This window comes from Pseudophryne corroboree, chromosome 3 (genome assembly GCF_028390025.1).
Source record: "Pseudophryne corroboree isolate aPseCor3 chromosome 3, aPseCor3.hap2, whole genome shotgun sequence".
Taxonomy (NCBI): domain Eukaryota; kingdom Metazoa; phylum Chordata; class Amphibia; order Anura; family Myobatrachidae; genus Pseudophryne; species Pseudophryne corroboree.
Window position 1 is genome coordinate 611,340,178 of NC_086446.1, and position 13,808 is coordinate 611,353,985.

Here is a 13,808-nt window from a genome sequence, read left to right on the forward strand (position 1 = left end):
GGGACGTTTTTGATTCCAGATAAAAAGGGAGGATTGGCGTTGTAATGTCTTAAAGACGTAGGTAGGAACATAAATCGGGAGAGTCTGAAATAAATACAGAAGTCGAGGGAGCACGCTCATCTTGACGGAGTTTATTCTGCCTATCCATGAGATGAAGTAGCTGGACCATTCCAGCAAATCTTCCTGGATTGTCTGCAATAAGCGGGGATAGTTTGCTTGGAAAAGCTGATGGTGATGATGGGTCAGGTACACACCGAGGTATTTGATTTTCTTTGCGTACCAGTTACAGGGAAGGATAGTTTGAAGGTCTTGTTTGAGAGCTGCTGGGATATGAAAGTTGAGGACCTCTGTTTTGTTAATATTTATTTTATAACCAGATAACTGTGAATACGAACTGATCTCAGATAAGAGAGCAGGGAGGGACTGGGCTGGGTCTGTGAGGGAGATCAGGACATCATCAGCATATAACGCTATCTTGTGTTCGGATAGGCCTGTGGATATTCCGCGGATAGTGGTGTTATCACGGATCTTTGCTGCAAGGGGTTCCATGATTAGTGCGAAGATTAAAGGGGAGAGGGGGCATCCCTGCCTGGTACCATTGGTAATCCCAAAGCTGGTGGATGAGACACCGTTAACCAAAACCTGGGCTGATGGGGAGCGGTAGAGTGCTTTAATCCCCTCTAGGAATTTTCCAGAGAATCCCATTTTGTCTAGGACCGCAAAGGCAAAAGACCATGAGATGCGGTCGAAGGCCTTCTCTGCGTCGAGAGCCAGAATGAGAGAGGGAGATTTCCGTTTTTGAATTGAGTAAATTAGATCTATAGCCCTTCTAGTGTTATCAGACGCCTGGCGTCCAGGGATGAAGCCGACCTGATCCGGGTGGACCAGACCGGGCATCAGGGGAGCCAGACGGTTAGCTAATATTTTCGCATATATTTTCAGGTCGACATTCAATAAGGAGATTGGTCTATAATTTAAGCAACTGGTCGGGTCTTTGTCAGGCTTTGGGATTACCACTATGTCGGCCCGGGTCGTCTCCGGCAGGAAGGAGGCTCCCTCAAGAATATCGTTAAATAGGGAGGATAGGTGTGGGGCAAGCTCTTTCGCGAACAGTTTATAATATTGGGCTGTGAAACCATCCGGGCCTGGTGCGGCTGATGAGCGCATGGAACGTATGGCGGCTATTGTCTCCTCCACCGAGATCCGACTATTAAGGGCTTCTAACTGGGTGTCAGATAGGGCTGGGAGGGGGGTATCAGACAAGTATGCGCGTGCTCCCCCAGCCCCGTCAGACGACAGAGGGGGCAGGTCAGACAGGTTATAAAGGGAGCTATAAAACAGGCGGAAATCTTCGGTCATCACTTCAGGGTCATATGTATAGGTTCCCCTTTGTGGCGAGTACAACTTATCTATTGCGCCCAGCGCCTGCTTGCGACGTAGTTTGTTGGCCAGTAGGGAGTCTATTTTGTCCATTTTATCATAAAAACGTTGCTGCAGTTTCCGAAGAATTAGTGCTGCACGGTTAGAGAGGAGGGTGTTAAGTTGTCCCCGGAGGGAATCGATCTGAGGGAGTAGGGAAGCGTCAGGGGATGCCTTATGTTTGGATAGTAAGGTGGCTATTTCTGATTCGAGGGAGGCGATCTCCTGCGCGTTTTTTTTCCTAATCGCCGACGATTTCGCCAGCAAAGCGCCGCGAATCGTGGCTTTGTGAGCTTCCCAAAGGACATTAAGTGAGATGTCAGGAGACATATTTTCGGTGAAATAGTGTGTGATTGCCAGTCTAATTTCCTCTAGTGCAGAGGGGTGTTGCAAGAGCGAGTCGTCAAGACGCCATTTATATTTCCGGCGGGGCGTGCGGTATATATCTATGAGGAGGTAGACCCCAGCATGGTCTGTCCATGTCAGTGGCGTGATGCCCGCATCAGTAATCAGAGGTACGAGGGCAGAGGAGATGTGAATCATATCGATCCTGGAATAGTGTTGGTGCGGAGCTGAGAAATGGGTAAAATCTTTGGTGTGGGGGTGTTGGGCACGCCAAGTGTCACAAAGGCCGTGGTGTTTCATGGTGGCGGTGAGTGTACGGGAGGCCCGAGGTAGGGTCGTCATGGAAGCGTGAGGTGGAGGGCCGGATCTATCTAACGACGGGTCGATTATGGTATTAAAATCGCCACCCATGATAATGCTTCCCTGTGCTTCTCGTGACAGGCGTTTAGAGAGAGAGTCAAAAAATAGAGATTGGTCTTGGTTGGGGGCGTAGGTGGAGACCAAGGTGAGAGCCATAGAGCGGAGGGTACCCATTACCATAAGGAACCGTCCGTCTGGGTCTGTCACTGTCCTAGAGTGGATAAACGGGATGTTGCGGCGAATTAAAATGGCCACACCACGTTTTTTTTACAGTCTGCCGAGGCAAAGTAGGACTGGGAGAACCATTTGCCCTTAAGCTGAGTGTGGGAACCGGTGAGATGTGTTTCCTGAAGGAATGCTATGTCGACTTTCTCACGTCTGCAAGCACTCAGAAACACAGTACGCTTCTTAGGGGAGTTCAGGCCATTTACATTGACCGAAAATATTTTAAGGGACATGGCTATTCACGTGAGGGAATATGACATATTGCCAAACATGATCCAATAACTTACAGTTTGAGCCTGGAGGAGGCCACCCCTCTGGGTAGAGCAAGAAAAGGAGCGGGAAGGTCAAGCAGAGGCCACAAGAAAAGGGAGAGGGGGAAGAACATAGAGAAGAAAAATCCCAAACGGGGAAACATCCCTGAAATTGTGGGTCCCATTCGGGGGCCGCAGGGGAAAAAAATTGTATAAGTAACAATGTAAGCAACAATAAGGGATTGTGGGGGGGTAACTGAGATACCATGTAAGAGGGTGTATGTCACCCGGGCCACAAGGGTTGAGAATGGTCGTGGCCATTTTTCATTTATAAAGAACAGAGTACAATATAGAACCCGGAGAACTGTGTCCAAGCAGTAAAATTACAAACAAAAAGTTAAGGGGGAAAAAAAAAAAAGGGGGGGGGGGGGGGGACGAGGAGAGAAAGGGAAAAAAAAAAAAAAAAAAAAAGGGGGGGGGGGGATACCATAGGAGTACAAATTAATTAAACTTAACTATAACAGCAATAACAAAGAATAGTTACGACATTAGATTTTGGACGGAGGTCAAATCTTCCGCAGCCGTTGCTCGTTTCAGGGCTGCACCAACTTTTCGTGGACAAGCCGTAGCGGGGGGTCACCCCAGGTCAGGGAGGGTCGCTGTCCACAGTGCGTTGTCGTGTCACCCTTGTCCATTCAGGCAGGGGAGACTGAGAGTGTGGCGGTTTAGATGATGAGGCCGCCATGTCGGCTACAGATGATGCAGGGAGGAGATCCAGCTTTGCAAGCAGTTCCTGGCCTTGAGTTAAAGTCTTGACAGAGTGAACAGCGTTGTTGGCCGAGACGTGGAGTTGAAAGGGGAATCCCCATCTGTATCTGATCTGGTGCTGTCGCAGGACCCGGGTGACCGATTGGAGGTCCCGTCGTTTTTGGATAGTGGAGGGAGCCAGGTCCTGAAAGATCTGTAGCTGCATGCCTTTAAACAGGATCTCTGGGGAGTCTCGGACGGAGGATAGGATTTTCTCTTTTGAGCGGAAATAATGGAAACGGACAATAACATCCCTGGGCGGTTGAGCAGGAGACGGTTTAGCACGAAGTGCTCTATGAGCCCTGTCACAGAGACACTCTTCGTCCGTGAGGTCTGGTACGAGGTGTATGAAGAATTCTCTCAGAAATGATGGCAGCGAAGGGCCGAGGACCGATTCTGGAACACTGCGTATGCGTATATTATTTCTACGCGAGCGATTTTCCTGGTCCTCTTGTCGCTCTTTAAGGGTCTCCATTTCCTCGTGTAGCCTAGTGAGCTCTCTGTCAAGGCGATGTTGGGAGCGGCAGAGATCGTCGGTCTTTGTTTCCAAGGCGTCTGTTCGGTTGCCGAGGGCTGTGAGATTCGACTTAAATTCTGCAATGGCGTTCGAGAGTTCCTGTTTGAATGCAGACTGCACTCCTTCCAGTAGGCTCGACATTACCGCCTGTATCAGGGGATCGATACCCACTTCCGAAGAGCACGGAGAGGGAGGGGTGCTCGAGGTCATGTTGGGGTTCTGCGGGCCCTTAGATTTTGAGCCAAAGAAGTTAGTCGGGGCTTGCGTTACTTTTTTGTTCTTGGACATAATGGCATGTATGAAAAGGGGGGTGGGAGAGAAAAAGGAAAAGGGATCAGAAAATTATTGGATGATGGACACAGTCCGTAGATTGTACAGTGAGCGAGTAATCCAGGCAGGTCAGGCTGCTGGTCCACTACTCCGTGCCGGGTTCCTATGGGGATGGAAAACAAGTATTGCAGGCTCCAGGGAGCCCGAAGGACGGAGGGGGGAGCCGCAGCAAGTACGTAGAGAGTAATCGGGGGTCCAAACTGCGACGTATTCCGGGTTTCAGTTAGTGTAGAACAAGTAGCTAACAGTAACGGCCGCCAGAGGGGGATGGATTTGCCAGCTTTAGGTACTCCAGCCACGGAGTTGGGAGTAAAGTGCCAGAGAGTATTATATATAAAGTCCAGCTACTTAATTATGGCACGCGTAGTAGTTTATTGTGTTGCGTTATATCATCTTGAGAGTGTTTCGGGGATGTATGGATCCGATCGTCACAGTATTGGAGCCGTAACCCTTTCAGGTGCTATCCCTGCATCTGGGGTGGATCGCAGCCCGACCTTTCACATAGTGGCCCGGGCACGCATGGTGGGTGTTAAAGCATTTTCTTGGTCGTCTCCACTACGGGCGGAGGTGAGGACCGAATCTGTAATCCTGCAAGAGTGAGGAGAGTGTGATGTAGTGCAGCTTATCTTAACTCTGGCTGGTTGCCAGGAAGCAAGATGGCGGCCCTGGACTCCTGTCACAGGCTTCTATGGAGCAGGGGAGCAAATAAGAAATGGCTTCTGTGGCAGCAGCAATTACTCACTGTATTCCAGATGGGCTGGGCACTGAAGGGAATGCAGCCTTCCTGTGTGTTATATTGACATCCAGGGCTGCACACAAGAGTGCACAGCTTACTCCAGACTGTGTCCCCGGAATCCAAGATGGCCGCCGCAGCACACACCGAGCTGCTTCTCTCCCTTCTTTTATCTTCTGTGGGGCTGTGTGGGGGTCCCCCCTACTGCTGCAGGGGAGAGCAGGCCCTAGGGAGTGCAGGTAGGAGATGTGAGGACGTCAGGAGGGGTCCCTTGTTGATTTCCGGCCCGGTCGCGGGGCACCCGCGCCGTGGAGCTCAACTTGCGGGTCGGCCCCAAACTCCAGTCCCCGGCTTTCCGGCTCGCCTAGGCCACAACCCGCAGGGACAGAGCAGGCTGTCCCCCGGCTCCGTGACCGTCGGCGGCCGGCTCCAGGGGGTCTCAGGCAGACAGGGGAAGCCCGATGCCCGCAGCAGGAGGCACTTTGCAGGGGTTTTATACCGCTGGGCCCCGGAGCTCTTCAGGAACACGTCCTTGCTGTGCAGACGTTAGGCCACGCCCCCTATACTGTATGTTTTTATATATATACACTGCTCAAAAAATAAAGGGAACACTAAAATAACACATCCTAGATCTGAATGAATGAAATATTCTTATTAAATACTTTGTTCTTTACATAGTTGAATGTGTTGACAACAAAATCACACAAAAATTATCAATGGAAATCAAATTTATTAACCCATGGAGGTCTGGATTTGGAGTCACCCTCAAAATTAAAGTGGAAAAACACACTACAGGCTGATCCAACTTTGATGTAATGTCCTTAAAACAAGTCAAAATGAGGCTCAGTAGTGTGTGTGGCCTCCACGTGCCTGTATGACCTCCCTGCAATGCCTGGGCATGCTCCTGATGAGGTGGCGGATGGTCTCCTGAGGGATCTCCTCCCAGACCTGGACTAAAGCATCCGCCAACTCCTGGACAGTCTGTGGTGCAACGTAGCATTGATGGATGGAGCGAGACAGGATGTCCCAGATGTGCTCAATTGGATTCAGGTCTGGGGAACGGGCGGGCCAGTCCATAGCATCAATGCCTTCGTCTTGCAGGAACTGCTGACACACTCCAGCCACATGAGGTCTAGCATTGTCTTGCATTAGAAGAAACCCAGGGCCAACCGCACCAGCATATGGTCTCACAAGGGGTCTGAGGATCTCATCTCGGTACCTAATGGCAGTCAGGCTACCTCTGGCGAGCACATGGAGGGCTGTGCGGCCCCCCAAAGAAATGCCACCCCACACCATTACTGACCCACTGCCAAACCGGTCATGCTGGAGGATGCTGCAGGCAGCAGAACGTTCTCCAGACTCTGTCACGTCTCACATGTGCTCAGTGAGTGCCTGCTTTCATCTGTGAAGAGCACAGGGCGCCAGTGGCGAATTTGCCAATCTTGGTGTTCTCTGGCAAATGCCAAACGTCCTGCACGGTGTTGGGCTGTAAGCACAACCCCCACCTGTGGACGTCGGGCCCTCATACCACCCTCATGGAGTTTGTTTCTGATCGTTTGAGTAGACACATGCACATTTGAGGCTTGCTAGAGGTCATTTTGCAGGGGTCTGGCAGTGCTCCTCCTGTTCCTCCTTGCACAAAGGCGGAGGTAGCGGTCCTGCTGCTGGGTTGTTGCCCTCCTACGGCCTCCTCCACGTCTCCTGAAGTACTGGCCTGTCTCCTGGTAGTGCCTCCATGCTCTGGACACTACGCTGACAGACACAGCAAACCTTCTTGCCACAGCTCGCATTGATGTGCCATCCTGGATGAGCTGCACTACCTGAGCCACTTGTGTGGGTTGTAGGGAGGTCATACAGGCACGTGGAGGCCACACACACTACTGAGCCTCATTTTGACTTGTTTTAAGGACATTACATCAAAGTTGGATCAGCCTGTAGTGTGTTTTTCCACTTTAATTTTGAGGGTGACTCCAAATCCAGACCTCCATGGGTTAATAAATTTGATTTCCATTGATAATATATGTGTGATTTTGTTGTCAGCACATTCAACTATGTAAAGAACAAAGTATTTAATAAGAATATTTCATTCATTCAGATCTAGGATGTGTTATTTTAGTGTTCCCTTTATTTTTTTGAGCAGTGTACATATATATATATATATATATATATATGCAAAAGTTTTAGTCAGGTGTGGAAAAAATGCTGAAAGTAAGCATGCTTTAAAAAATAGAAGTGTTAGTAGTTTATTTTTTATAAATCAACAAAATGCAAAGTGAGTGATCAGATGAGAAATCTAAATCAAATCAATATTTGGTGTGACCACCCTTTGCCTTCAAAATAACATCAATTCTTCACTTGCACACAGATACACTTGCACACAGTTTTTGAAGGAACTTGGCAGGGAGGTTATTCCAAACATCTTGGAGAACTAACCACAGACCTTCTGTGGACGTGGGCTTGCTCAAATCCTTCTGTCTCTTCATGTAATCCCAGACAGACTTATAATGTTGAGATCAAGGCTCTGTGGGGCCCATATCATCAATTCCAGGACTCCTTGCTTTTTTAGGCTGAAGATAGTTCTTAATGACATTGACTGTATGTTTGGAGTCATTGTCCTACTTTAGAATAAATTTGGAGCCAATCAGATGCCTCCCTGATGGTATTGCATAATGGATAAGTACCTGCCTGTATTTCTCAGCATTGAGGACACCATTAATCCTGGCCAAATCCCCAACTCCATTTGCTGAAATGCAGCCCCAAACTTGCAAGGAACCTCCACCGTGCTTCACTAATTATTGTACCGCTCTCCAGTCCTTTGGCGGACAAACTGCCTTCTATTACAGCCAGATATTTAAAATTTTGACTCATCAGTTCAGAGCACCTGCTGACATTTTTCTGCTCTCCAGTTCCTATGTTTTCATGCACAGTTGAGTCACTTGACCTTCTTTCCACGTCGAAGGTGTGGCTTTTTGCCTGCAATTCTTTCATGAAGACCACTTCTGGCCAGACTTCTCCAAACAGTATATGGGTGTACCTGGGTTACACTGGTTTGTGCCAGTTCCGAGGTAATGGCACAGCTGGACATCTTCCAGTTTCGAAGGGAAGTAAGCATGATGTGTCTTTCATCTGATGAACTAAGTTTCCTTGGCCGACCACTGCGTCTACAGTTCTCAACGTTGCCTGTTTCTTTGTGCTTCAATGCTGAGAAAAACAGGCAGGTACTTATCCATCATGTAATACCATCAGGGAGGCGTCTGATTGGCTCTAAATTTATTCTTCAGAAAGAAAATGACCCGAAACATACAGCCAATGTCATTAAGAAATGCAGCATTTTTTCCACACCTGCCGAAAACTTTTGCACAGTACTGGGTATATACTTTATGAATGTATGTATGTATGTATGTATGTATGTATGTATGTATGTATGTATATATATATATATATATATATATATATATATAAAATAAATAATAATCATAGATCTTTTGGTTAAAGCAATTTGCATACAGCTGCAGTTGTCCTGAAATGGAGCCATGTCGCCTGTGACAATTGTGTGACCTGATTATTTCTAGGAAGAAATCTAATTTTTCCCTAATGAAGATATTTGTTGGACCAATCACCTAGACAGAAGCATACTTTTCTCCCAGGACCATGCTGGCAATAAGATCCCATTACTCAAGTACAGAGTACAAACCATGCCGAAAAGATGAGCATAAACATAATAGTAACAAAAGTAGAACAGACACAAAATAGTGATGCAAGTGCTGAGTAATATAAATTACACACCTTAGAGAGAATTTGCGTAAAAAGCCCTAAAGTGTCAGTTTGTGGAACACCAAGCATACCTGTGATTAATCATATGGATGTTTTCTTCTAGCTTGGCCTAGTCCACTGGGTACAAGGCAATACTCTCAGTGAGCCCCAGGTTTATCTCAATGTACTGTACCTACTGTAAATGGATGTGTTGACTTTACCAGAGCGTAAAAGCCAAAATATCTGCTTGCAGTAAAGGAGACAGCGAGCAAACACATAAACTGCACTATACAACATTCTGTCTGTTCCACCTTTTTTGTTTGATTGTCAATAAGAGGAAACTGATGTTCAAAATATTATGTTAACTTGTTCTTAGCTCAATGATTAATGGCTATCTGTAGAAAGAGAAAAGCAGGTTTTTCAAAGCTGCGTCTTCAGTTTTTCAACCTACACTTACAATAGCATTCATTTTAGAAATAGTAATTGATTACATTAATGAGCCTGGAAGGGAGTATAAAGGAAAATCAATTCTCAAATCTTTTGACTACAAAATTTCAGAAAACAATCTTTCTGTTAAAATATGTTAATTATTTATGAACATGTCCAAATGTTTAATATATATATATATATATATATATCTGTGCATATATATATATATATATATATATATATATATATTGCAGACAAAGACTTTGTATTTGAATTTTGAAAGAAATTATACCCTGCTATATTTATAGCTTATTCTTATTGCAAATTTGGCTCCTACAGGTTACGTCTTAGATGCCATTCAGTAAGAGGTCTACTCTATATATATTAAAAAATATCTATCTATCTATCTATCTATCTATCTATCTATCTATCTATCTATCTATCTATCTATCTATCTACTATAACATTAAAAAAAAAATCACTTAAGTATTAACTTTCTTAATTCACCTCATCAATCTTCTAATAATAAAGTACACTTCTGAGCAATTTAATTTCAGGAACTGGAATCCACTCTCCAAAATCAGGATAAAACAGAAAGAATATAACTTCTTTACCTCTAATCCCCCGGACAATGTGGGAACAACATTCGGAGCACAGGTTTCTTCTCTTACTCCTCTCTTTCTGGTAAGGTGGCGGGTCTCCAAAATGGTCCATACTGTCATATGGATTTTCCAAAACAGTTTTGGGGTTGTATATGGCTTTGATCTTTGGAGACGGAGAGCCATCATAGGCTGGATTATCCCAAGCTTTTTTCCCTAAATTATCCATTTCTTGTTCCTCCTGAGCCTTGAACTGATTTTCTGCCCGACTTCTAAGCTTGGCTGGATTCATATTGTTTTATATTGCTGTCTCTTGTACACAGGTCAGCTCTGATAAAGATTAGACTCCCTTCTGACACTAGACTCTAATAGATCTGGAAGTGCACAGGTCTTTATATAGTGTCATTCAAGCTGGCTTTTGTCTACAGGACAGAACAGCCAATTGTCAGACAGGTTATCTCAGACGGTTGTTAGTACAGTGATTGCAGTTAATAGCCATCTATTTTTCACATTCATATACAGGACATCAAGCAGGAAGGGATAAGATTATGAAGCATATTGATGTATATGTGGTGTATTAATTGCTTATACTTAGCACTAACACACTATTAAAGAATGCATAATAATTTATCTATACAAAAAAAAAAATCAATACTAGAACAGCAGAATGTATGCAATAAATAGTTACACATTTATAGAAGAGTGAGAATTTCTTAATTTAATAAAGTTAAACAATTTGACTCAGTCTATACACATTTAAAATAATCGGTCTTATATTTCGACTGTTCGTAGAATCACAAGGGTGTGGTATATTATATTATCATTTAGAACATAGACAATTATAATATAGACACCCTAATATTGACAGGCCGGGGCATAGGGAGGGCTGCGCCAGGGGAGTGCGAGCTCCGGGCGCCACAAAGGTTAGAGGGCACACTGAAGTCTGACTCTGGCACCTGCTGTCCACCCGTCAACAGCCCGCAGCTGCACGCAGTATAATAAAATACAGACATATACTTTACATATAACTGTTCTTCACTTTAGACACGGTCGAGTCACAATATTATGACCACCTCCTACATTTGACGTCGGCAGCGCCTAGCCCATGAAGTACGTCACGAGTCGTGCACTAGTATCGTGGGTATATAAGGTGTGCAATAAGCCGTCTGCAAACATATCACTCGTTGGTGTCATGGGTAAAAGTGGTGACTTATCTGAGTTGCAAAAAGGGATGATTATTGGCCTTCGGGCCAAGGGTGGCAGTATTCTGAAACAGGGGCAGATTGAGAACTGTTCGCATGCTGCGGTGGTGAAGGTGCATCATGACTAGACAAATGGTCCCATTGGGAATAACCAGTGTGGGAACTGCGGAGCACTACGTGCCATTGATGTAAGAGGAGAACGTCAGCTACGAAGGTGCGTAAGTGCCGACTGACACACTACAGTGGAGCAGCTCACCGTCAAAATGAACCTGGGTGCTACCAGACGTGTGTTTAAATTAAAGTTCAGGCCATCTAGCTGCTGTCCGTGTGGCACATGGCGGTTACTCTGGCTATTAGCTGGTGTATATAGCGGCTATATAATTTATAGTGGCGGTCATTGATGGGTGTAATAATAAATTAAATATAAGCTACAATCAGTGATGGAGGGAGGAGGCACTGCCACTGTCAGTCAAAAAAATGCATTTGAGTGCACAAATAGGGTTTACACTTTCATCCATATGTAGATTTAGTTGCATGCTACGCTTCTGACTCCCTATTAAATTAATTTCTGTAGCTAAAAATATATATGGAATATTCACTTCTAAATAAATAAATGTATATTAAATTTGTCAAACATACTGTATATACAGTTATATAATGAACACAGGCTCTTTATATAATACAGTATACATATATATATATATATATATATATATATGTATATATATATATATATATATATATAAACAAGTTAGTAGATAGTCGGCACTCCCAGGGATTTGTAACTAAAATAACACACTGCGGCGAATTTGTATTCTGTCTTCAGAAAGCGAGTTCTCTGAAGATGGAAAAAAATTTTCGGAAACATTAGAAACAGACACCTGTTGCCGCAGTGTGTTATTTTATTTACAAATCCCTGGGAGTGTTGACTTTCTACTTACTTGTTGTATCTACCTACTTTGGAAGGCACCAGGGTGGCTGCTTATTTGTGCTGAGTGCTGGTCACTGTTGCTGTGTATATATGTGTGTATATATATGTGTGTGTGTGTGTGTGTGTGTGTGTGTGTGTGTGTGTGTGTGTGTGTGTATATATATATATATATATATATATTTATTTCAAAGGAGTTTTAGATCAGTGCGCTTCTCTTGAGTAAATAATTCTGTGCCGTAATATATAGTCCGCAGACAGATGCCAAAAGTTAACATTTTTATACACACTCCACTTCTTTATGCGGCATCTAGGTTCTTTACAAAGGCATTAGGTATATAGCCCAAGAATCTGTAAACAAAAGAGGGGAACAAGCGCCTATGATGTAGTATTTTCTTTCAAGGGTGCCAAATCACGCCAATCATAAAACTGCGTACCAGATTATAACTTGTGCCCAAAGCATATCAATCCACTGCCTCATATTCCTCAAGCAATACCAGAATCTCCCGAGTTCAAATTGAACGTTTGCATGCCTTTTCTTTCACGAGGATTGAAGACTCAGGTAGACTGAAAGATCTCTTTATTACTATGGTCTGGGACATCTGAGTCTCAGCTCCTCTGTGGCTGGTTACTAGTGCTGCAGGCTGCTACACTGGCTGGCTGCTCCTCTTCTCAGGACAGCTTGCTCCTCCAGACAGTGTACAGTCACGTGTATATCATGTGACTTCTTGTGTCCCCATTGAAGAATGGTGAGGACTCCCTTTCTTGCTGTAAAATTATATTGGATATATTGGGGGTAATTCCAAGTTGATCGCAGCAGGAAATTTTTTAGCAGTTGGGCAAAACCATGTGCACTGCAGGGGAGGCAGATATAACATTTGGAGAGAGAGTTAGATTTGGGTGGGTTATTTTATTTCTGTGCAGGGTAAATACTGGCTGCTTTATTTTTACACTGCAAATTAGATTGCAGATTGAACACACCACACCCAAATCTAACTCTCTCTGCACATGTTATATCTGCCCCCCCCCCCCTGCAGTGCACATGTTTTTGCCCAACTGCTAAAAAATTTCCTGCTGCGATCAACTTGGAATTACCCCCATTGTAAATAGGTGTTCTTAACCTAATAAAATCTTTGAAAAAACAACAATTTCTGAGGGTTTTTTGGAAATTATATTAGCCAGTTAAGTGGTTAGTAGCTGCCACAACTGACAGTGTTTAGATATTTGAATTAATATACAGGTGTACCTAATACATTTGGAAAGGTGAGTTTTTTTTAAATGTATTTAAAAGCTGTTTTGGATTAGAAGCTTAAAAAGAGATGACAGATTTGAAGTATGTTTGTTTGACAGCATCCAGAACCTCTAGATAGTATTGGCAGATAGTCGTATATTTGAAAAAGTCATTAAGAATATAAGATTTACGACAATGAAGTTCTTTTTTATGAGAAAGTGTTTGAAGATGTTGTATTACTTTAGAGTGCCATAGCAAAGTTGATGTTGAATGTGGAAAGTAGATGGAGGCACTTTATCAAAGGCTATTTCTTGGTTTAGACAGAAAAAGGATTGAGAATCTGGGAGCTTCTGAGGGTTCTGTCTGTGGTGTACACTTTAGGATATAATCCCTGTTACCCCTAGAAATGTGATGCAGAAAAAATATATGGAAGGTGGGCTCACCAGCCCTGATAAAGTCGTTAAGATACCGAACTTGTACACATAGGAAAAAGATGAGTTCTTCTGGTATCCGGATCATAGACTTTGTTTGTTTTAGTATAGTCGGACACATTGATGCTTGTGTTATATGTGTATCTGTTTTTATTCATTTAATTTTTTTTTAACCTTTTTGTTTAATACATTTTTTTATTCACTAATTACGTAGAAACGAACCATTCCATTGGGGAGGGAGCTCAATA

The 13,808-nt window shown here is 44.1% G+C and overlaps 1 protein-coding gene across 1 annotated transcript in view; it reads right to left on the reverse strand.

Moving 5' to 3' along the window:
* Nucleotides 1-10,185, reverse strand: part of PKD2L1 (polycystin 2 like 1, transient receptor potential cation channel) — a 154,294-nt gene extending 144,109 nt beyond the window's left edge. The window contains exon 1 of the mRNA XM_063961605.1: nucleotides 9,784-10,185. Within this exon, the coding sequence (XP_063817675.1) occupies nucleotides 9,784-10,060 (277 nt within the window). The 5' untranslated portion in view covers nucleotides 10,061-10,185. The remainder of the gene's footprint in view (nucleotides 1-9,783) is intronic.
* Between the last annotated feature and the right edge of the window lie 3,623 nt (nucleotides 10,186-13,808).